Raw genomic sequence first — 24,758 nt, 5'->3', positions numbered from 1 at the left:
CTCATTCAACAGGTATGTTGTTCTTGGCCCTTGTGATGTCACTAATGGGAGAAAGGGTCTTCGGGGATTTGCATCCACAGCCTGCTGGATTTGATGAGGCCACTTACTGGTGCTCCCACTCCTCCTCTATGACCTTGTGCTTCTGTGGGAGGATCTCAAAGTGCTTTTCACAATGGAGCCTTCCCAGAACGACTCCTGTTTAACCGAGAGGGAAATTGAGGCAGAAGATGTGACTTGCTTAAGGCCAGCTCGTGAGTTGTTGGCAGAGGTGAGAGTAGAACCCAGGAGTTCTGACCTGTGGCCATACTGCAGCCTACTTCAGAAATGTCCTGACCTCATATGTAGGTTGTGGGAAGATGGAAGCTCTCTAACCTCAGCCAAAAAGGTGCATTGGGCACTGTCAGGCTTTCTTCACCCTCTTTCCAACTGTGGCTCACCTGAGGGATGGCTCTCTTCAAAGGGAGCCTCCTGTCTTACTCGTAGAGAGCAAGCGTGGCTTGTTCTAGGTGCCTTTGTCTAGTCTACGTGGAAGGAGCTTGACCTCCAAATGGGTTTCAAATCCCCTATTGGCTCTTATCCCTATAACTCTAGGGCGGGAAGCTTATGCTGTTTTGCAGCTTTCCACTGTAGGTGCCAGGTGAGACCATGTATTTAATGCCCTGCCTTTGCCCCACTGCAGAACTCAATCCTAGTGCAGCTAGCAGCTAAGCACAAAGTAGGTGCCCTCGTGTCCGTTTAGACCTTACTGTAGACAAAGCCTATTTAAAAAACAAGCAAGCCAGGTTCTTGTGAGCCTTGTGGTCCCTAGAGAGCAGTCACAGCATCAGAACTCAGGTCTTAAAGCCAGAATTTTCACAGGGCTCAGTGCCTACCCTTGCATCCAGACTTTCCAGAAAGCTCAGGCCCAGTGTGCTCAGCACTCTACAAAATATTCATAATTAGTGTCACAAGGGAGACCTGGCTGAAATTACTTTAAAAGTCAGTCCCTTATGAGCTTCCCTCTCCCCACCCCCACTTCCAAGCTGAAAGCTGCTTTCGCATACACCTAATTATGAAATAAATACTGCAGGCTCCTGTGAGCAAAAACCTCTTTCTAAAGCACATTCTACATGTAACAATTGGTACAGCAATTTTACTAGCATGGACTGAATAAGGCTGCAAATCCTCCCTCCCTCCCTCCACACAGCTTCCACCCCTCAAACAACTTGTTCTGGAAAATAACTCGTGTCTCAATCCTGGCTGCTTTGCTCGGTGAGCCAAGCCCTGTGCTTGCACTTCTCTGTTAATTGTAAGGGAGTCATTTGATACCAGAAACCTCAGCAAGAAGTTTTATTTTTTGTTCTTAGTACAAACAGTCTTTCAGCTTTAACATCTGAACAACTGTACAAAGTTTTTAAAAAAACCAATTCAAAATGGACTTTAATAGGATTTCACAACTGCTCCAGAATCCCCACACCTCCACTAGGGAGCAAAGATGCAGATACAATCAGATTCCTCCTGCAAAAGCAACAAATGCCCATTTAAACACCATGTTACTTAGTTTTAAACTGGAGAGTCCAAGCATAGACCTCTTCAAGTGATTGGCCGGAAAAGAGTTCAAATATAGCACCATTTCTGAGAGAGCAACATGCCTCCCCACCACTTCTCCCCCTGTCCCATCTGAAACTATTCCCCCTCCCCAGTTGTGTTAGCTTTAACATCCTACTTTCCTTCTGACCTCCAGGGAGCTGCTCCCCTCAGCCACTTGCTATTTGAAAATGCAGACTATCACGCTGGCTATAGATGAGCTTGATAGTAGGAGATTTATCTTCCTCTTAATTGGTCATGTGGGCCCCATACTACAGGGTCTCCTGCAAAGCTAAGGTGCTCAGGCTTCAGCTTCACCCCAGGTTGGGGGTTCAGGGTTCAGCCTCATGGTGGGGCTTTGGCTTTCTGACTGGGGCTCCAGCGAGTCGAACGCTGGCTCTGCTTAGCAGACCCCCTGAAACCTGCTCATGGCCCCCCAGGGGGCCCCAGACCCCTCGTTGAGAACCACTGCTGTAGAGGGCTATCTGTGCTGCTCCATGCTTCCACTGTGTAAGTTACTTGTCTGGGCTGAGACAGCTAAAGGGGAAATGCTCTTCCCTCCCAGGCCGGGGGTCGCATTAAAGCTGTATCACATGAGAGAGAACAGCTGGAAACATCCTATGTGGCAAGCTGCTACCATGTGCTTAATGGGGAAATGGAGCAAAGGGGGCGAATGCTTCAGAGCCCAGTTTCAGCCTATGCCTGACACTCTGGTGCAATGGGTTACAGGGAAGAAATGTGGTAATAGGAGGAGAACGGGATGAGAATGAGTGGAAGAGAGCAATGGTGAGGAAAGTCAGGGCCCAGGGCTGCAGTGGCAGCTGGTGCAGAGAAGAACTGAAGCAGGCCTAGTGTGAGATTAAATTAGAGCTGTGAAATGGCCCAGACGTGGGAGCAGAGGCCCCTGTCACCTCCTGGTTCCACTGTGAGGTGAATCCCCATTCCTAGCTCACCAGAACCACTCAGGGATCTGACACTTCACTGAGCCCCTTTGTGCCTCATCCAGCCCAGATGGAAAACTGGGTGAAATGTGGAGATCTCCCAAAAGCCCAAATGATACTGCTGAGTTGAGCTTCCCTTGATTAATACACCCAACCCCCAGAAGGGTTCTGCTTTCAAAGGCACTGTGAGAGACATCCCCTTACCTTACCTCCTGCCTGCTCTTGATAAAGCAAGTCCCTCCCTAGGGAAGTCACATAGACAAGAAGGCTTTCAGGGGTCCTGTGGTATGTGAAGTGGATGTGATTCCGGTTGCCCACTCCTGTCTGCGTGACCATGGGATAGTGAACATGCACACCCATTGCCCTGTGCAGTCTGGGAATACACAAATCCTATTTCTCCAAATCTAGACCTGGAACATCTTGGGCAGTAAAGCCATTTATGGGACAAGAGCACCTGCACATATCTACTGCCGCATTATTGCTTAACTCACTCCCCAGGGCTGGGGGGGGCATCATGGCTTAATACCCTGGCTTTTCATCTTTGGAGACCTAGGTTCCAATGTGACTTAGGCAACAAGCAAAGGGTTGTGTCCAATTTGCAGTCCTTGATCTGCAAACACACAGGACCCCCAGCACCCATTGTTCTTATTAAATTCAGGCCCAGTACAGTCCTAAAATGCTCTCCCACAAAATGCCACGCTTAAAATAGTTGAATCTCTAACAGGGCACACTGTATGCTCCATAGCACAACAGGTAAGATGGAGGAAGCTGAACAAAGGCATTGCACTCTGGAGTAGGCAGGAAGGAAGAGGCTTGTGTATAGACATATGTTGTCTTAATGCATATCCCCCTATGATACTTGTCAAAACGGCTGGGTGGGGAATGCATTTAATTTTAAATTGGCTTAGGCGTTAGTTGTGAGACAGAAACCTGGGTTCAGCTGAATAGAATGGAAGCCATTGTATTGAAAAGGGGAATAAAATTCCCCAAAGTACAGAGGGAATTTTCCCTGTTAAAATCCAAATGTCCCCTGTGGGTGTTGCAAAGGCAGGTCCCTGACTATCTCTTTGCCCCAGTGGGTAAGATGCATGTGATCCTTTAGGAACAGAGTTTGTCCATCCTGCCTCACAAATACAGAGTTTTATTCTTTCAGAAGTAATCAATCCTCCAAAATGATTCTGCCTTGAGCTTGGTCCTGAATTGTCATTCCTGGGTCATAGCTACATAACAACAACCCAGCTATGACCAGGCATATCGCTACATTGTTAGGACTGCTGTTAAGTGACCAGAAGGAAGTCAAGTCCAGTCCAGTTCCGTAATGGCAAAGGGTCGACTTGGGCTGTAGGATTTCACTTTTCTCAGGCAAGAAAAAGAAGTTAAAGAAATGGGAGAAGGGATTATAGCAGCTTTCCATTTATATATATATATATATTTTTTTAAAAAAAACAAACCCATTGCCACAGTAGAGTCTGTGATATAAGTTAGTTCTGTTCTTCAAGGGTAAAGAGAGTTGGGTTTCAGTATAGCTAGTGCTGCTTCCCCTCTGAAGCACCTTGCAAGTGGGTGACCTGTTCAGCCAGCTCTGTCACTTTGGCCTGGCAATCCAGCAAGTTGTCCTTCAGCACAGTTATTTCCTGAGAGTGGGCGGCCAATGTCCCGTTCATATGGTCCATGTAGCCCCACAGGCTGCCTGTGTGCTTCTCCAGCTCATCGCGGATGACGTCCAGGCTCCCCGTCATGGCACCGAGCCCACCGCACATCTTTTCCACCTGGGCTACGCGGCTGTCAAACTGGGCCGCCTCCTTCTGCAGGTCACGTGCGGCATTCTTGCAGTTGCTTAGGTCATTCACGATCCTGGCTTTGAGTCTCTCCAGGTCGCCTTTCAGGTTAAGGACGCGCTTGTTGCTGAAGATGAGCTGCGAGCCTTGGTCGCTGACCTTCTCCTGAATGGAGTGCACCTCGTCCTCTATCTTGCGCTCGTGTTCGTCCAGTGAAGAGTTGACGTGCAGCACGGTGTTGGAGTACTGGGAGACGGAGTCCTTGAGCCCTGTCAGTGACTTGCTCACAGTATTCAGGTTGATCTTGAGCAGGGTGATCTCGCCCTGCAGGGAGCCGGCTGCCTCCTCCTCAATCCGCCTCTGGATCTCCAGGATGGTGGCGTTCAGCTTGCGCAGGAGGTCGTTGTTACTGTCCATTCTGAGCAGCAGATCCTGGTTCTTGCTCTGGCAGTCCTCAATTTCTGTCCGGAAGGTCTCCACATCTTTGGAAGCAGAGGCGCAGCCCAGTAAGCAGGTGTTCTCCAGGGTGGTGAGCTGGCTCTGCAGCACCTCCAGTCTCTCGTCTGTCTGCTTCCTCACGTTGGCAAGCTCTCCCTCCAGCAAGGGCATCACGGCTCCATCCAGGCCTGCTGGGGTGCTGACATTGCTCAGCTCCCCCACAATGGTCATGAACCTGTCCTCCAAGGTCCTCATTTTGTCCTCAAATGAGGTCCTCACACCGTCCAACTCTGACCCCACAAGGCCCATCATGCTGTCCTCCAAGCTGGAGCAGCAGCTGCCAGTCTCTCTCTCTGTAGCATTGAGCCTCACCTCCAGGTCCTCGAAGCGCCCTTCAACAAGGCTCCCCAGGGTGACAGTGGAGAACTCACCATTGAGATGCGAGTGCAGGTTCTTCTGGGACTCAGAGATGCTGTGTAGGCCCTTCTCCAGGATGTCCATGCGCTCGGTGAGGTAGTTCAGGTTGCCGCAGCAGCTCTCCACCACCGTCAACCCTTGGATCTGGGTCTCCAGCTGGGAGATCTCCTTCTTGATTTCCAGTTCCTTGCCATCCAAGGTCTGCTGTAGCCGCAAGTTGGCAGCTTTCTCCTCCTCACACTGCTGTTGCACCTCCTTGATCCTGAAGTCACATGTGCTCTGGATTTTCACCAGCTTCTTCTCAAAGCCATCCAGCAGCTCTGCTCGCAGGTTGCTCAGCCGGGTGTCCATGTACTCCTCCAACATGTCGATGGAGGTGAGGGGTGATGGCCTAGCTGATTCCAGCAGGTGTTTGATCTGCCCATCATGGTCCAGGACCAGGCCGTGCACCTCATTGAGCAAATCTGTCTTGGTCTTCAGCACATCACTCACCTCGCTCACCTTGGCTAGGATCTCACCCACGGGTGGATAGGTGGCAATGTCTGCTTTGTCAGCCACATCCACAATCCCATCAGGAATGACCCCAAAGCCCACCGTTGAGTCAGGCACACTTGGGCTGTTCATCAGGGACCCGATCATCTTGTTGGTGTCCTCTTGGATGGCCAGACGCAGGTGGTCCCCCAGCCCGCTCACCACGTTGTGCAGGCTGTCGTAGGACTGTGAGAGGCGCCTTACCTCCTCTTCCAGCCGGTCCAGCCTGTCCCCAAAGATGCCAGGTATCTTCCTGCCTACATCAGAGAAGAAACAGAGAGGAAGATGACGACGACGACGACTACTACAGCTTTCTCTGCCTTAATTCTGACTTCCGCCCGTCCTGTTGCTTGCATTCAGCCTTCTGGTATTCAGATGGTTAGCACGGCAAGCAGCCCATCTGGCCTTCCTGGGTATGTCTACAATGCAATTAAAAACCTGTGGCTAGCCTGAGCCACCTGGCTCAGGCTAAGGGACAGCTTAATTGCAGTGTAGATGTTCTGGCTTGGGTTGCAGCTCACCTCACATGGTCCCCGAGCCAATCTGCAACATCTACACTGCAATTAAGCAGCCCCTTAGTCTGAGCCTCATGAGCCTGAGTCAACTGGCATGGGGAAGCCATGGGTTTTTAACTGCAGTGTAGACAAACCCCCTGTGTTCTTATGTCTATACAGCTGCAGGCCATAACTGCAAGGGGATGGGTGGTGAATAGCTCAGGGTCTCTATTCCTCTGCTCCCTTTGTGTAGTAATGACTGTGGCTCTCTGGGCCTGATTTCATGTCTCCCTCTAATACCTGGATCCAGCAAGTATAATCCCTGCTCTTTTCTGATAGTGAATGGGGTAGAAGCCTGTATTTTGGGGGATGATGGGTTCAGTCCCCATTAGAAGTGATGTCTGTATGCGTTTGGCCACGGGTTGGGCTGTGGATAGCTGGAAAGGGCGCCACTGTGGCTTGAGCAGTCTGATGAGGCTGCAAAGCCCAGTGGTCCTGTCCCATCCCACTTGCCTCCAGTAGCTCTAGAGAACTGCCTCCTTCCTCTGCACCCTCTTGCTCCGCAGGGCGAACTGGCTGTACAATGTCTGTAAAAATTGTGTATCTGCCACTCCATGGGGCTCCTGCTGCCCTAAGCAGAGACCGACAGTGTGGCTACTCTAGGTATCGGGAGCCTTTTCAGTGCTACCCACTTTAGGGGGGCCCCCAGCCTCTACAGGATGTCTGTACGTACAGATGCTCCAGCTAGGTGTGTTCTGCAGCAGCCTAATGCAAAGTCTACTGTCATCTCCCATTAATTTCAGTGGGCTTTGACTCAGGCCCTAATTTACCAGCTCTCTTTGTGTTCCCTACAAGGTAAAGTGCGAGCAAGCCTGGCTGTTCAAACCCCAAATCCCTGCCCCATCTCTTGCCTCTTTTCCCCCCTGTCTCCAGAAAATTGGAGGTACATTGCTCCATGCTTACTTAGCTGTGCAACTTGGTCAGTGATTACCTCCCCCGACCCCTGAGCACATGTTTAGAACGCAGACAAGCCCCCAGCACTAGGGAAATCTCCTGATTGTTAGCACTGCAGGTAGGAGCAGCCTTGGAAAAGCAGGGCTGTGTCAAAGAAAGTAGAGGAGCATCTGTTCAGGCCCAGCCCTCTGAAAGGTAAGACGTGCCTCTCTGCTGCCTAAAGGGCTGGGATTCAACTCTTTGGAGTCCTATCTGCCCTGCAAGGAATTTCCTGCCTGGAGGGTGATTTCTGCTGAGCCCTAGTATAACAAAGATGCTCCATTTTTGTGACATGGGAGGAATTTTTTAAAGGGCCGGGACTGTATATTTCAAAACACCCTCTATTAGTTCCTGCTGCCCCTTTTTCGTGGGTACCTTGTAGCCACTCTGCTGCAGAAGTTAGCTCAGCTGGAATGGGCTGCTGGAACCTGTTGAAATACCTTCCATCAATTTGGCCCTAAAACCCAACTTGCCTTATAAACATCTATGAATCCTACAATTCTCTGACTTTGTCTCCAAATGATCCATATTTCAGTGAGAGTGAGAAACCCAGCCCCACGAAATGCTGCAGGAGTCCAGCTACAACCAACACTGTGCACAGGTGAAAGGTGCTTTAACAGCCTGGGTGAGGGAAGTTCTCTGATTTAAGGACCAGTACGGCTCTGGCAACTGCAGTAATGTAAGTTTCCTCATGTTGCCCTGTTGCTGTGGCTCAAGCCTGAGCTGGAGAGAATCTTCCTTATGAGTCTACGCTACAAAATTAAGTCGATTTGAGTTATGTTGACATATAGCCACTGCAGTAATTAACTTGCGCGTGAGCAGGCCTCTGTCCTGGCTGTCTCTACTGAGAGTGCTAACAACAGGGCTGACTGTGTCATTAGGTTCTGTGAAACCATAACCTGTGGGTGTGAAATCAAAGGCAATGCCGCTCTCCGGGGAGAGCTCCATCACTCACCATAGTGGTTCTTCTTTGGACCTGGAAACGGCTCAGGGTGGATTTGGGGATGGGGAGGAACTCTAGGACCTGGAAACATCTTGTGACCAGGAGGAATCTTAGGGCTGGGGCGCTGGGGCAGAAGGCCTGGTTGATCGGTAGGGCTGTCATGACACCCTTCTCCCATGAGTCCTGGGCAGCACCTCCATGCCAGCTCAGTCACTGTCTTGTAGCCAATCTTGTACTTGGGTCTGTAGAAGGTGCGGTACCTTTTTGGAGATGAGGGAGGGAGGGAGGGAGGAAGGAAGGAAGGGAGAGCAGTGTTAACGAGCTGAAATCTAGAGCTCTAGCACTTTATAACAGAAGGGGGGCCTGAATCAGCCACCTGTCTTGGCATGCTGGAGATGAATAGTAACTGTTATTGGCATTTCTCTTCCCAGCCCACACACTGTCATGTGTGTGGATCTAGGCCCAGCTGTAACTGCCTACAGGCCTCGACTGAGCTTGCACCATGCACTGTGCAAACAGAGCAAGACACAGCTCTCCGCCCCCATGAGCTTACAATCAGGTCGACAAGACATCTATGGATGGAAGGGGGAGAACGTGCGAAGGATTGCTTATGCACCTTTCTTTCTTTTCTTTGCTGTGACTCTCACTTACGAAAATCAAAGACCAATAGCAATATAATTTGTATTAAACCTAGGTATTGCAGTAGTATCTGGAGGGCAACTGCAAAGGGCCTCATTTTGCTAAAGCTTGCACAAATAGACCGTAAATGACTGCCTCTGTGAGAAAGACAAATCTCCGAGGCATTGGTGGAAATGACTCCCATGTTACAGAATTTTAAAAGAGAAACCTTTTCCAACATTTGTTTGTTAATAACTCCATAGAATTGCATGTGGGAGGGAGATCTCTCCTGTGGAATGTTTCAGGACTGGTCAAATACCTTTCGAAAGACTGCTGTATTTTGGAGAACGTTTCTAGAATGGAACATCATTACAATAAACCACCCCTTGCCGTATTTGCTCTAAAATTACTGATATTAAGCAATAGAGGGCAGCAGTGCCCAATATCTGTATTTTCCCTTGTGGGAAGCATTGTGGGTTGGGTGGATGTTGTTGTTGTTATAACCCTCTGCACCTCACTCACTGCCTGCCACCCAAGACTCTCAAAGTCCTTCACTAATGGGGAATGATGGAGTGAGCTTTACAATATCCCTGCATGGCAGATTTTACTGCCCACATTTTACAGAAGGGGAAAGTGGGAGAGAGGCTTAAGAGACACATCCTAGGGCCCCTTAATAATGGGGCAGAGAGCTAACCCTAGAATGCAGAGCTGGGATTTAACAACTGGACTATCCTTCATAGAATATCAGGTTTGGAAGGGACCTCAGGAGGTCATCTAGTCCAACCCCCTGCTCAAAGCAGGACCAATCATCCCAGCCAGGGCTTTCTCAAGCCTGACCTTAAAAATATCTAAGGAAGGAGATTCCACCACCTCCCTAGGTAACGCATTCCAGTGTTTCACCACCCTCCTAGTGAAAAAGTTTTTCTTAATATCCAACCTAAACCTCCCCACTGCAACTTGAGACCATTACTCCTTGTTCTGTCATCAGCTACCACTGAGAACAGTCTAGATCCATCCTCTTTGGAACCCCCTTTCAGGTAGTTGAAAGCAGCTATCAAATCCCGCCTCATTCTTCTGTTCCGCAGACTAAACAATCCCAGTTCCCTCAGCCTCTCCTCATAAGTCATGTGTTCCAGTCCTCTAATCATTTTTGTTGCCCTCTGCTGGACTCCTTCCAGTTTTTCCACATCCTTCTTGTAGTGTGGGGCCCAAAACTGGACACAGTACTCCAGATGAGACCTCACCAATGTTGAATAGAGGGGAACGATCACGTCCCTCGATCTGCTGGCAATACCCCTACTTATACATCCCAAAATGCCATTGGCCTTCTTGGCAACAAGGGCACGCTGTTGACTCATATCCAGCTTCTTGTCCACTGTAACCCCTAGGTCCTTTTCTGCAGAACTGCTGCCGAGCCATTCGGTCCCTAGTCTGTAGCGGTGCATGGGATTCTTCCATCCTAAGTGCAGGACTCTGCACTTGTCCTTGTTGAGCCTCATCAGATTTTTTTTGGCCCAGTCCTCTAATTTGTCGAGGGCCCTCTTTATCCTATCCCTACCCTCCAGCATATCTACCTTTCCTCCCAGTTTAGTGTCTTCCTCTGCCTGTTTCAAACAGAACACCCTCTACCTTAATCCCACCTCATCTTCCCCTCACTCTAGCTTATCAGGGGTGTCGCTAATGGGAATTCAACAGCTATCATTAGGACAGGAGTAAACTACCCCTGCTGCCACCCCGCCCCCCCCCCCCGCTCCCCATTTCTCTCTAGGCCTCATCCCTGCTAGAGTTCCAGTGACCTTGTGTGAACTGAGTATGTGGGAACCAATTGGGACAAAATGAAAACAGACCCGAATCTTTGCTCCCAAAGTGAGTTGAACCACTGTTCGAGCTGCTCTGAAAATGGAATTGCTGTTCTGCAGGAAATTCTAACATTTTGAAATTCCTTTGGGTCCGAGTGGGAACAAAAAGTTGAAATTTATCATGGAATGGAAATTCTGATATATTGCACTTTGGAAACATTGCAATCACCAGAACAAAACACTTTGCCACCCTTGAGACCTAATATATTTATATTATATGTAGCAATATAATCATATTAATATAAATGTCAACAAAATTAAGTCAAAACAAGAAAAACTGAGCAAGATGAAACAAAATACTCCATTTTGACTGAAATAGTTTGGTTTTTTTTGTTAAGCTTAGTTGAAATCAACATTCCTATGAACCATTTTGATTTTGCAGACAGCATTTTCAAGTGGAAACTGCGACACTGAAAATGTTCAACTCTCTCAAACATTTATTGAGCTGGGCCTCTCAGCTTTCCATCCACCTTGCAAGAACTCTGCATGTGCATTACTGCATGGTATGGGGAATATGCTACCCGGACGTCAAGCACAAAGGCAGGGTCTTCGCCCATTGGGGAGCACCTTATGTTGTTCTAATGCACACAGACACAGACATGCACTGATACACGGGATGCTGACATGAGGTGCAAGGCATGAACTGACATGCACAGCCTTGGATGCACGTGCACATCTCCTGCACCCCTGCTGTATTCACTTGGATGTGGGTGTATAAGCTGCATACATACCCTAGTACGTACACAGGTGGATGTATACTGGCACTGATTTATACGTACATGGCCAAGTACACACTCAGAACCCTGCACCCTTCTCCAAAGGGAGAGCATCATAGGGCTACGGTCACAGGGCTGCTCTAGCTCAGCTGTTTTCAATGTGCTTAGGAAAGGAGGGCTTGTTCTGGTTGTTTTCTGGTGAGTCCCTGGCCACTGGGAAGGGTTTTGCTCAGCGGCCGGTTCCTCCAGCCTCTTTTTGGCCAGCCCGCATGGAATGCCACGCTGCGCAGGAACCTGCCGTGAGCTGCTGTTTGTTCAATTGGCAACAGAAGCGTGGGTCAGAAAGGGGGAGCAGGGGCTGGAAAAACCAGCTCGCTTTTTATTGTTCCTCCGTCCAGAAGCCTCCAGGTTCCTATGGTATTTTTTATAGAGTGTTTAAACCTGCCCGGAAATATCGTGGTGCACAGTAAAAGCCGCCGAGCTCAGCCACTGTCAATAATAACATTGGCACAAGCCATCACCTTGGCTCTGTGCAAACGTTTGGGCTGCAGCCTGTCGCTCTTGGCAGAGGCAGGGGGGTTGTAAGTAGAAGTTGGGATGGGGCGAGCAAGGCGTCTGGCGCACGAGGTGCTCCCAGCCTTGCCGCGCTGCCCTCTGGCACCACTCACGCTGAGGAACACACTGCCCTTCTGCAATTAAGAACCCACCCCCCAACTCCCTGCATGCCAGCAACAGGAAGTATTTATTGCAGCTGGATCAACAGGGCCTGGAAAAACTGCCTCTCTCTTGTGTGCAGCATTCCAAGCGCTGTAAAAAGTGCAGCTGGCCAATGCGGCCTCTTTCAGCAAATGCTATGGGTTCACCGTGTGTGTGTTTGAAGAGATGCAACGGGCCAGGGAGCGGGAGCAGGGCAATGTTCAGTGGGGCTGGTTGCCAACCAGCTGGCTAGCTAGCAGATACACTCTGTGCACTGCTGCCCTCTAGTGGGGAGCATTCGAGCAGTGCAACTTTGTCATAGATCCTGCGCCAGGACAAGCGAGACCCTCCTTAGCTCAAGTGGCGGAGGCCAGGCTGAGCTTTTAAAGCTCGGTTCTAGCCCCACTGCTGCAGTGGTGCTGTGAGTGTCATTGTGCAGCACGGTGTCAGCTAGGAGGAGCTTTTACACCCGTGTCCAAGTGAGGTGAACTCATGGGTGCTGGAACTAGGGGTGCAGGGGTTGCTGCAGCAACCCCTGGCTTGAAGTGGTTTCCATTAAATACAGGGTTTACAGTTTAGGTCAATGGGCCTCAGCACTCTCACTATAAAAATTTTTCCAGCACCCCTGGGTGAACTCCTGCCAACCCCAGATGCTTGAGAGTGAGTTTGAATAACTATGGATGCATATAAAGAACAGGCTTTCATGTGTGCACTACTGCTTTCCACTGGATGGACTCAAAATGGTGTTTCATAGGCCCTATACTACTATCAGCTAGCAGAGATTCTCCTTTCGCTCAAGTGGTAAGTATGGGCCTTTTGGAAGCAGGACGGTCTGAGTTTTCCCTCTCCCCAATCTCACAGAAGTCCCACGCAAGCTACAGAATGCAGCATAGTGACAACTGTAAGGTTCCTAGTGGTTATGATATTTGGGAGAGAGGGGGGAAATGTGGGGATTTCCCTGGCTTTGCTGGAATTCATTCATTCTCCTCCTACTCAAGTGACTACCAAAATCTCTCTGCCAGTGAGCATATCAAAGGCTGAGAGTCATGGCTCCTGGGTTTTGCTTTAGCCCTGCTGCTGAGATGCCAATCAGGTTTCCAAGAGAACTTGGCACCCAGCATGCACCTGATGTCCTGAGCTCAGTGAAAGACCTTTTCAGGCTTGATTTGCATGGGTGCTGAGCACTCATAGCTTCCCCAGGCTTCAGTGTGAGATGTGGGGGCTCTGATAATCAGATCCTTAACCTCTCTGGGGTAGCTTGCCCATCAGTGAGAGGGGGATGGGATCACAATCCTGCTTAGGTATCAGGCAGTGAGAGGCCAAATTAATGTCCATACAAATCCTTAGCTTCTTGGATGCAGATACTAGCGAAGCAGAAAGGAAATCGTCTTATTCCAGCCCTAGGTTTGCTGAACAGCCAGGGTTTTCCCTTGGACCATTACTAAATGGCAGGGAGTTTAAAAATACTTTCCTAGTACAGGAGACCGGCAGGCTCCCTTTCCATGGTCTACACCTTCTCCCCCCCTGCATTTGAACCCTGGACTTGGGCTGATCAAATTTTTTCGATCAAATTGGATTATTGACAAAATGAAAGTGTTCACCAAAATTGTGTCTTTTCCACAGAAATATTGGACTTATCCTCAAAAAAACAAAAACCAGATAAAAAGCCAACAACTAACTCCTGACAACCAAAATATGCTGCTCCAGTACCTCAGGAGAGTTGTAGTTCAGTTGCCCATTCTTCTCTAGGAAGTTCCCCTCCCAGACTACAACTCCCAGGATGCACTATGACCAGGGAGTCCCATGATGCTCCGCCTCCTCTTCACCATGGTGTATCATGGGAGATGTAGGCCGAAGAGAGAGCCACCTCCTAGAAGAGAATGGAAGCAGGAGGCACTCTGGCAGATGTTCCAAATTGAAATGTTTCTGTAAATTTTCATTAAAAATGTTGGCAAAACCAACATTAATTTTTATTGGAATTTTCTGCTGACCCCCGCCCCGCAGCTAGCTCTCCCGCTCTCCCCCAGCCATTACAGTGAGGTTGTTTAGAATCCTTGCCAGATGAATTGAGGCAGGTGCTCATGGAGGGGGAACCTATTAGGCCACCTCCATAAAGCATGTGAGTTCATCCAATCTTGACACTGTGGATACAGCTGCGTTGGGCTGCCTTACTCCACGAATGGGACAGAAACTTGATTTAATTCCTGCTGCAGTTTGGTGGGATGGGGCTACTGCATGAGGGCCTGTGGGTAGCAATAGTGCATGACTCACTGGAGACCATCACACCACAGGTGGGCCTCATCCATTCATCCTCTTGGTGGGAGATGGGAAGAGAGAGCAGGTTTGGTCAGAAAGAAGGGTGGGAGATGTGCTGGTGTGTGTGTGGGGGGGGGGTGTCTCCAAACTGCAAACCCACTACAGGTTTTCTCCAGACTGCAGGGACTGGGCAGGATCAGAGGCTGCCCTTCTGCTCCCTAAGTGGGTCAGAGGTCTTGAGTGATCCCTCTGCCACACAATTCTCTCCTGCCCCTTATCTCCGCAGTGGGAGCAGAGTGGTGGTAGGTCTCGGGCATCAGGGCACCTGTCCTTTCTCTCTCTGGGGGAGCGGTGCATTTGGGTTTAAATGGCACCCCTCCCCCCCAAAAATAAAATAAAAAGGAAATAAAAAAACTAAGGGTGTCTGCTTTCAGAAATAGTCTGTTTGCTCTTCAAAGCAGTCTAATGCCTGGGCAAGGGACCGGCTCCCTCCATGGGAGCAGCACCATGGGGGAAGGAAAGGGAAAACCCACTGGGCACGTTTGTCTTGCCCCATGAGTCTAGATGGCCCAGGGACCTAGTGGTTAGTGCACTAGGATGGGTGCTGTCGCCAAGGAGACACGGGTTCACTTCTAGGTCATAGTGCAGTGAGCTTCTCCGGTTGCATTCCCTCAGGCTGCTTAAGGAGCAGAAGTAATGGGCTCCAGAGGGAGTCCTGGCTAGTGCTCCTGGGTCAAAAGGATGGGGTCTGTGCTGCCCCCCCCGTTCCTTGAGTCACTCAGAGACAGCTCTAGGAAATGAGACCAGAGAGCCTCAGGCAATGGCATCAGTGTCCAGTGGTTACCTCAGGGGCTTTGGAGACAGAGGAGCTAACTGCCAAACCAGGTCAGCCCAATGGATCCACCTAGTAGCAGTCCAGTATCCTGTCTCCTCCAGTGACCAACAGCAGCTGCCTCAGAGGTAGGTGGAATCTCCCCACCCCCAGACCTTGCAGTGGAGAGTTTTGGCATGTCCTCCCCAAGGAGAGGTTTCTTCCTACCCCAGGCAGGTAGTGGTTGGCTTATGCCCTGAAGCATGAAGGTCAGTATACCTTATCTAATGCAACTATGATTGACTTTACTATCCATAAAAATGTCTAATCCTTTTCTGAGTCTTGCAAGGTTCCTGACTTTAGTGGTGCCTTGTGGCAATGAGTGCCACAGATTTGTAATGCATTGCAAAGAAAAGTATATCCTTTGACTGGTTTTGAATGCCTTGCTTTTCTGTTCTGCTAGCTGTTCTCTGTGCTGTGAAATAGTAAATAGGATGCTCCTAGGAAAAGGTGGGATGGACTAGGTGAAAAGGTGGTTGGCATGCTGGCCTAGGACTCGGAAGACTTGGGTTCTGTTCCTGGCTTGGTTGCTGTCCTTAGACAAGGCATGTCTCCTCTCGGTACCTCAGTTTTCCCATTTGTAAAATGAACCAATCTCCTCTGTATAGTGTTTTGAGATCTATGGATGAAAAGTGCTGTATACGAGCTGGGTATTATTATGATTTATCATTTCTGTATCATTCTATATTTTGTGTACTTCTAACATGTCCACTCAGTTATCTCTCTAAACTAAACCATCCCCATCCTTCCAGTCTCTCCTCATTCAGAAGTCTACTGGCTCTCTCTGCCTGTCTCTGAACTGCCTTCTGTTGCTGCTGTATATTTTGAGATAGGCTGGCCAGAAATGAACACTGTATACAGGGGTGTGTAAATGATTTCACCACTGATTGACTGTGTGATTCTGGGCATGTTGCTTCACCTCCCTATACTATGGTTTCCCATCTGTCAAATGAGGGTATTAATACTCAAACTGAAAGGTCAATGCTTTGAGCTCCTGGGGACGAGCAGCCCCAGCTCGTACCCCATCCACGGAACGTCTTTTTCTGATGCAATTCCCACTACACCCACAAACCCATTGCCTCCCCATCATTAGCGTATGCAGAAAGCCAGATAAGCTTCATCCATGCAGGATGCATGTGGCCCAGCCCTGGGACAGTGGCATGAAAGCAGCACACTTGTATTGCGTATGTGTTACACTAGGGCTAGTGTTCAGTCTAAATGACCATGGGATCTCACCATGCCACTCCCATGGCTATGTCCAACATGTACTCACAGGACTTTCCCGGGGCACTTGGGCCCCCAGCTGCACTTGTGATACTCTGCCTTCACGTAGCTCTCCACCCCATCCTGCAGGGTGCATGTAACATTTCTCTGCACCACATACGCACAGTAGCTCCTGCAGTGGAAACAAAGCAGAACACAGTCAAGCCACTGCCCAGAAACAGCAGCTAGGAATCCCTGAAAAGGGAAGGAGAACGGGGCATTGCTACCAAAGTCCATTTCCAAGGGAGAGACTCAAAAAACCCTCCAGTTCAGAGTTTACCTGCACCTGGCTAGCATTTGCTACTAAGGTCTCTACTAGGGTTAGGCTGCTAGGGGGCTCCCTCCATCTGTTCATTCACTTGGAATAATGAATTAGCTAACACCACTGACCTGGAAAAGTCACAGCAAGAGAGCTCAGAGTGGAGGGGGTCTCCTGGGAAGGAACAGGGATAGATGAATGTCACCTGGATGCCCCAGCCTGGATCCCGTGTTGTGCTCGGCCTCTGCATTTGTTAACCTGAAGCATCTTTGTGACCACTCAGGTTTATATCATGCCATGCAAGCATGGTGACAGAGGGCCTGCCTCTTGGTTCACTAGGACACATGTAAACCACTGGGGCTTCAATGAGGAGCTGTACTATATAGTAATGGTGGACATGTTGGGTCCCAGGCCATGAGGAGCTCCTTCAGCGCAAGCCCTGAGGCTTGACAGTAAGGTACATAACTCTGAGCTTTCTTGATCATGCCTGCACTGTTCCCCTCCTGGGAGTGGTTCAGATGTATGGTTGGGGGCTATCTGTGCGGATCTCTACCTGAGCTTGCGGGAGCTCCATCTGCCCAGGGCTGGCAGGATTGGGCCATGGATGCTCATTTCATTGTGCCTGAATGTCTTTGCTCAGGCTTTCTCAGGAGATCAGCTTGCAAGATCTCCAGGGCTTTCTAGTTGTCTGGGTCAGCAAGACCACAAGGCTAGTTGCTTCCCCTATATTCTGGTGCTGCTGCTTCCCTTCCTGGCTGTGACTTGGGAGTGAGAACAGGCAAAGCAAGTAAGTCAAACACTTTCAAATGTGTGAGAAGCCCCAGGGTTAGGTGGGTTCTGATTAAATTTGGGCTGGTTCTCCTATCCCTAATACACTGTACACATACCCTTCTCTCGTGGGACCCCCACACCAAGGGCTTTCCCCACCCTTTGCTTGAAATAACAACCCCCAGAACAACAACCAAGAAAGGGAGTACATTGCTCTTAGCTCTTCACCCACATGCTGCTGTCTGCGACATGAGTGCTGTCCCAGGCAAACTTAAGGAAGTACAACAGCTGATGTATCTGCACTGGGACAGGGTCTGAGATCTCAGTACCAGCATTTCCCACAAGATGGGCATGAATGCATCCAAGTATCTCTTGCCAGGATCAATGGGATGCAGCTAAATAGCTGCACTTCTCCAGCAAAGCTTGAGAAGTCTGGATTCAGCTCTTTGGCTTAGAGCTCAGCAACCTTGCAGAAGCTCAGTTCTGCCTCCTTTGTATGTTTACACTCTAGGGTTGGAGCCCTGGGCTGCAAGACAGATCCAGGCTGTCTGCTTCCCCATGCACCTGGCTCTTTCCTTTTCCCCAGGCTCTCAGGAGAGGCTCCCAGAGCACAGGACTCTTCCTGGCTGCTGGCTTCACCATGCACTTAATGGCTAGGCTCCTGAAGCAATGGCTCCTTCTGTCTGCTAAACCACTCTCACAGTGTTGGAGGTGAGTCCCACAGGTCCTCATGTGGTTGCTTCAGATTTTTGCCAGCATCTGCCATTTGCCAGAATAAGCACAGAGCTCGGGTTCCCCTGCTCCTGGTTCCAGCAGTGCTCTGAAACCTTGCCTGGAGGTGTAGGCAGGACTGAACCATGTTCCCCACAGCTCTGTCAATGTCCAAAGCTTTAGCATGGCTTGAGAACAGGATTCAACCATAGTTCATCCCACCTACGTTGCCAGGCTAATTCACCTCTTTGCTTTGCTGGGGAACAACTGTATTGCAACCAGGTCCTTCACCATGGTCGTTCCTAGGGTGGAGATAGGGTCTTAGTAACATCTAACGTGGGTTACACTTGGTTCCATGTCCAGTGAATACAGGATCACAGGCTGGCGGGCGGGGGGACCTACTACCTGCCTTATACCCAAGTTAGTGATGGGAACACTTACTGGGCAGCTTGTTCCAATGGAGTGCAGCATGGCTGTTGACAGTAGGAAAAAGAGGGAGCTTCCTGAATAGCTCATGCTAGGAGTTCTCACAAATGGGAGTTGGACTGGCTGGTGACTGCAAAAAGGTAGGATCCCTAGGCCTCCGCCTGTAGGCACAATGCTTGCACTGAGCAAGCCTCTGGGTGAATCAAAAAGTACCCAGGTTGCTTCTGCCTTGGATGTCCAGTTAGGCAAGTCTGCTTTGACACGTTCTTTTTCTCACGGTGGGAACGTGCTGCCAAGTAAAGGAGCCCTTTCAATTAATGTGCAGACTGTAACCAAGTGTAGACGATACGGGAGGTGAGCCAGCCACAGTGGGGCAGCAAGCACAACACAATCCAACTGGGTGCTGGAGAGAGGGATTGAGGGCAGCAGAGGCAGGCCCAGGGGGAAGAGTACAGGGGCAGTGCTAGAACAGAGGGACGCTGAGGCAATTCCAGCAAACCACTGGGCGGTGGGGAGAAGCAGATGGGGATGTGCTGAGAAGTTCAGAATGCGGGGCAGAGATAGCAGAGAAGTGTAGAGAGGAGAAGGATTAAGGGCACAGGGACACAGCAGATGGCACGGCGGGAGAAGATGAGGGTGCAAGGACAAAGCCAAACACTGAGTTGCATACAGTGGGTCCATGGGATAAAGCAGATGGGGATGAGTGAGCTCATGGGGCTTGGGACACATTGCCTAGAGACAGGGAAAGACAGCTCTTCAAATGTGAAATGGTTTTGTTGTTTGGCTGCTCAGCCCCACGTGAGGAAACGGCTACAATTCTCCAACCTCCACCTGCACCCTGACCAAAACCCGTAGTGGACCCGAGGAGCTGCTGCCTTGGGACCTGGGAGACCTTCACCTTTCAGTCACACGTGCACTGAGTTTGAGGGTCTCAGCCTCAATCTTAAGGCACCCTTCTAGACACATCCCAGAACATCATATTATTCAGGCAGCAGCGGCAGGGTCTACTTAGGAGAGGAGAAGGGCTAACACAGCAGGGGCTGTCTGCCTGGAGCGAAGAAGCCCAAGTCTGGAACAACAGGGGGAAGCCAGTCAGGACTGGTGCATTGGTTAGAGAGGGGTGTGTAGCTTCCCCAGCCCTGTTTGCACTGTGCTGGGCTACAGTTAGTATTATCAGCACCTTGTTTTTATGAGTGTGAAACTCATGCCAAAGTAAAGAGATTAGGGATTTGGATTCTGCCCAGCACAGGCCATGCTCTGAGCTCCCTAGAAAATGAAGGGAAGAGACAATCCAGCTCTCCCACTGAATGGATCAAGGTTGAGTTTTCATGGATTCTGAAGCCAGAGGGACCAGCGTCACCAGCTAGGCTGACCTCCTGCATAGCACAGGCCAGAGAACTCCCCCAGAGAATTGTCCTTCTCTGCAATTCAACCCTTCCCAGGACTCAATAGGTGGGCAGGCTGGTACGGCAAGAGAGAGAGGATGGGGAGGGGGGCTGAGCATGTATCTAGGGAGAAATTGATATTGGCTCCCCAACTCCGCTGCCGAGTAGCCCCACTATACAGAGCCTGAGTAGCAGAAGCAAAGCATCTTCCTCCTCTGTATGGCCTCCCCTCTGGAAGGACAGGGCACGGGGTGCAGGGTGGGGTGCCAGGGAGGGATGGCATTGGGTTAGTGCACAACACTGGCCCATTCTGGCTTGGGGCTGGAGACATTTCCCACCAGTGGATGCCAATGGGCTGCAGCAGCTAATGGGACAGAGGGTATTATAAATAGGAGGGGCTGGGGGAAGGAGAGAGAGAGCAGCACTGGGGGGACATGGCAAGCCAAAGAGTCCATGGAGCGCTGCCAGCGCAAGAGACGCTCTGGAGATGACCGCTAAGGCACGCAAGTCTCCCAGAGAGCCCCTCGCTAGCCTCCAGTTCCGGCTCTCGCAGGAGGCGGGTGCCCTAGGAAAGGAAGCTGGGGAGACCGGCTGACTGACCGCCCTTTCTACCCCTCAGCCCCAGAAGCACGTGGCAAACCCCGCCTCACTGCCGCTAGGAGCCAAGGCAGGCAGCCACCGATGGTACAAATTGCTGGCCAGTAGCTAGCGCGGTACACGGTGAGGACTATGCTGGCTCTATCCCTGGTAGCCACCTGTGGCTAGCAGCGTTAGAGCTTCAGCCTGAGCTTTTAACAGCGGCAGCTGGGAAAAGTTACCGGAGTTTTGGGAACCTCTGGCTGGCACTGCCAGCATCGACCTCTCCTTTCCAATAATTTCTTTATTCGTCTGAGTTCTGCCATAACCCCACATCGGTCCTTTTTTCACGGGGAGAGAGAGCTCTGGAGCAAATGAAGGAGAGGGGAGGAGGGGAGTTACATTTTTTAATCCCATTCCCCTCTCCCCACCCCGCCCCGCCTTTCTGCCTGAGCATTTCAGATTCAATACAGAAATACATGCGCTTCCCACCCGCCGCTCCGGTTCGGTAACTAGGCGCCCAGCTCAGACACCTTTGAGCGAATGTACTGAATCTAGCTCCGATTTCCTTTCCATTGCCTTCGCTTCCACACTGCCCCCCCCCATGAAGCGGATCAGCCGTGAAATCGAGCAGCCTGCGTTCTCTAGTCAATTCAACGGGGAAAGAGACAGAGCTGAAAAGGAAGAGGAGACAGCGAGGAGCCACACTTACTTGTGCTTCCCCATGGGCTTCCCGGGGCTCAGCTGCGGGCTAGATCCTGAGGTATAAAGATTGTAGCGGTTACTGTAAGAGACAGGGGCGGGGTGGTGGAAATAGGTCCCTTTGGCATCGGTCGGGGAAACCAACGTCCCCAGGCAGAGGTAGGAGAAAACCCAGAAGAGAGAGTTTCCACTTGTCCTGCTCATGTTCTTTCCGCCCATCCGAGGAGGGAGAGAGCGGGGGAGCTCGGCAGCTAGCTCTGTAACCTTTTCTCCTCCTTGCCACTGAGGATCCGATGCGAGGCTCTGCTGCTCGGCTTGGGAAATGCAGAGGATCCGGCAGCGCAGGGGGAAGCTGCAAGGACGGGTTTTCTTACCCTCTCCAGGGGGGTGGGGGAGTAGGAAATCCTATAAATAGACAGGGTGAGGGTAGCAAAGGTGAAGGAGAGCGCCCCTGTCCCTCTGCCCGCTGGAGAGGCAGAGGCTGCCGTCGCTGTCCGCTCCACCTCTCCCTGGCTCTCTTTTGTACCCTACTTGCCGTTCCCCTGCTGCTGTCTCCTCACCAGCCCCAGCTCCACGAGGGCAGGGGGAAAGGCGGGTCCATCTCCCTGGATTAGCATAATCTTCCACCCATCCCCTCCTCCAGGCCCTTGGAATGCTCCCCCCAGCCAGAGAGGGAGCGAGCCCCCCCACCGGGCAGCATCACACAAGAGGTTAAAAAAAAGGGGGAGAGAAGCAGGGAGGGGAGAGAAAGATGCAGTAGGTGGGCAGAGAGGGAGGGACAGGAGAGAAGGAGACAAAAGCAGGGATGGGAGTTGGGGGGATGGGGAGGAAGTTTAGGGGATGGGGGCATTATAGAAGTGTCCCTTTCACTCTCCAGCTCAAATCCTTTTTGGAGCAGGCCCTTCAGGAGCTGGAAATCCCAGCTGCCCATGGTTCTCTCAGGGACCCATCCCTCCTGGAGAGTCACCTGAAGAAAAAGAAGAGGGTGGATGGGGGGCGGGGAGGAGAGCCATTGGCCAGAATGAAAGGCCCTTTATGGGGTCTCAGCTCTTCACTCCTGGCGAGGTGAGGAACCATCTGAGCAATGCCAGCAATGAGCTAAGTTCCCGTGCTGGCCTCCAATGGCAAATCATGTCAGTTTTTCATCAGCAATAATCATTTAGAAGAAAGCAATCGCCCGTGGCTGGGGGAAGAAAAGAGAAACAGTTCAACTGACTTCAGTTTCAGTCCCAAAGCTGGCCCATTGCTTTTTCCACATCCCCTTCACACACACTCCTCCCCCCCCCACCCATATATATACCAATGTGGCAGGTGCATCTCCACATCTCTGGTGGTGCCTGGATAGTTTATGGTGTTTCTATGTTGCCCCTGATTTTCGTGCTACAGTTGGCAGATTCCTGTGGCCGTGGACACAGGGCTGAGGGTGGGAGATGACCCTCCAAATCATGGTAACCAAGTGTGGCATAAATCTGGATTTTGAACTTTTAAGAGGGGGTAGGCAGCTGAGTTTTGAAACAGGTTACACCCATTTTTATAGCTTGCTAGGTGTAAACCCACGACTTTTGATAGGAACCGGCAACTAACAACTCAATTATTCTAGTCTCCTTGCTTATTCTCAAAGGTGCTCAGATACCATGGTGGGGGGTGTGGCGTATGAACCTGAATAGGATAAAACAGACTCTATGATTGATGCTCCAGGTGAGATGGATGAAATATTCTAAATTCATCTCAGCACCAATAAACATCATGCAACCAAGTACATTTTCCCATGGGAGGGTTTCTATCATTTTTTTCCAAGCACCCTACTATTCCTGTCTCTGTCCTGTGCTTTGCAGGAATACATTCATTTCACCAACCCTTTCTGTTTCCTGAACCCATTGTCCTCATGTGAGACTTGTCAGGGACCGTGGGCTAACCTCCCTGAAATCCAATCTGCGTGGATCATTGTCCAAACACTGAGCTGCTTACTGCACAATAATACAATCATGAAACCCTGTGTTACTTGCAGCTTTCCCAGCTGTGTGTGCTGTTGGCAATTTGATCCATTCAAGCAGAGTAACTTTCCTGGGGGTGGCTAGGGAGAGGATGGGTAGGGAGACCAGAGGAACTCATCTCTTATGCACACAGAAACTCTTTCCCTAAAGCCTTTAATATGTAGATCAAGGATGGACACTGGCTGGACAACAACACCCCTGCCGTCCAGCAGAGGTCACTCCATGTTACTGGAAAGGTGAGCCTGTGAGATTCCAAAACCAGTGGTGACGGATGCAATAGTGTCATATAACAAACAAGTAGTACAGCCAAAGGCTCGCCATGCCTCACCTGCTGCCTGTGGGATATTTACATACACAGAATAAACCCATCTTCATTTCTTCCCTCAGCATCACTGTACCAGGCATAGGCTGAGCCAGCCAAGGAAAAATGACAGTGAGTCAAACAATGCATCCTTCTAATTCTCTGTGGAAAAGTGGGAAGCAGCCTGGAAACACCAGCAGTCAGGGGGACAAAACACTGGTGTGAATGTTCTGGGAGAGAAGCACCAAGACACAGAATGGGGACAAACAGGTGATATTTATGGGTAAAAGGAGACTTTAGTTAGATCAGAGATTAATACAAAACTGTTGGCAGCAGAAGAAAATACCGATGGGCAGGACTGTGAGAGAGGAGGAAATGCATGTGACAAATCGATGTGTCCTTTTGAACTGCCGTTTACACTGGATTCCATAGTCACCTTCACTCATGCTGCTCTGTTATGTTGCTGCAAGCTTATAAGCAGTTGCCAGGTTCCACCCCTGACGTGGCTGCCTTGTGATTCCTATATAATAACTTGGCAATAGATGAGGTGATGATACTTATCTGTTTGCTACTTTTCAAATGCTCTTGGAGCTCTTGTAGGATGGACGCGCTATAGAAATGGCATTAAAACAAACAAAAATCCATTAAAGTTGCATGGCTAAGTGCTCAAAAGCCAAAGTTAAGAGTCACATTTGCACACACAGCCTTATCTCTGTCCCCTTGTGAGTCTGCATTATGGGAGGGTCATTAATATCAGCATGCTGCACATGTGTACTTAAGGGGTTAGGAAAAAAAGCCTGATCTTACTGTATTCTTTGAGAAACAGTTTGTGATGTAATTAAAGACTGTATCCTTAATGCATATCCAGGACAGGGGAGAGTTAACATTGCTTTTGTAACCTTAACATTGCATTTTTTGACTTTTGGGTGCTTAACTGTGCAACCTTAAGCCGCAACCATGCAACTGGCTCTGCACAGATACAGGGCTCTACCAGCATGGAACCAGGTTTAGGACCAAGGCCCTAGTGAACTAATAACTAATAACTCAGTTTGCTAAATGGAATTTCCTAGGTTTTTGGTTTTTTTTAAAGAAAAGGATAGACTAAAGAGATTCCTTAATATGGAACTAATGTAGAACTGTGCAGCAATTGCCTTCTACCAGATGCCAAATCTATGCTCAAAAATGTTAAGTGGAGAAAATACTGAGATTTGTTATCCCTCCACGTCCAAGTGGTGAAACCAATGGGAATTACAGGT

The 24,758-nt window shown here is 50.1% G+C and overlaps 1 protein-coding gene across 2 annotated transcripts; it reads right to left on the bottom strand.

Moving 5' to 3' along the window:
• Positions 1-1,180: 1,180 nt before the first annotated feature.
• On the bottom strand, positions 1,181-22,003 carry EMILIN3 (elastin microfibril interfacer 3). 2 transcript variants are annotated; one of them, XM_073309723.2, is made up of 4 exons: positions 21,218-22,003; positions 16,391-16,513; positions 8,114-8,361; positions 1,181-5,928 (listed from the first exon to the last, which is right to left on the bottom strand). In XM_073309723.2, exons 1-4 carry the CDS (start codon positions 21,424-21,426, stop codon positions 4,034-4,036), a joined length of 2,475 nt encoding a protein of 824 aa, XP_073165824.1. In that variant the 5' UTR covers positions 21,427-22,003; the 3' UTR covers positions 1,181-4,033. The 2 variants fall into 2 exon arrangements, with proteins under 2 accessions (XP_073165824.1, XP_073165825.1); XM_073309724.2 differs by lacking the exons at positions 16,391-16,513; positions 21,218-22,003 and adding an exon at positions 13,701-13,872.
• Between the last annotated feature and the right edge of the window lie 2,755 nt (positions 22,004-24,758).

The sequence above is a fragment of the Lepidochelys kempii genome, chromosome 13 (assembly GCF_965140285.1).
Source record: "Lepidochelys kempii isolate rLepKem1 chromosome 13, rLepKem1.hap1, whole genome shotgun sequence".
NCBI lineage: Eukaryota > Metazoa > Chordata > Testudines > Cheloniidae > Lepidochelys > Lepidochelys kempii.
The sequence above is the reverse complement of the archived record's forward strand: the minus strand, read 5'-3'. Positions and strand labels throughout refer to the sequence as shown.

Excerpts from the sequence above, each read along its gene's own strand:
- EMILIN3 (XM_073309723.2), bottom strand. The coding sequence starts at position 21,426 with ATGGGCGGAAAGAACATGAGCAGGACAAGTGGAAACTCTCTCTTCTGG. Across the intron at positions 8,362-16,390 it reads AAGTGCCCCGGGAAAGTCCT|GTACCGCACCTTCTACAGAC; the intron begins GTGAGTACATGT and ends ATCTCCAAAAAG. Across the intron at positions 5,929-8,113 it reads TCCAAAGAAGAACCACTATG|GCAGGAAGATACCTGGCATC; the intron begins GTGAGTGATGGA and ends TCTCTGATGTAG.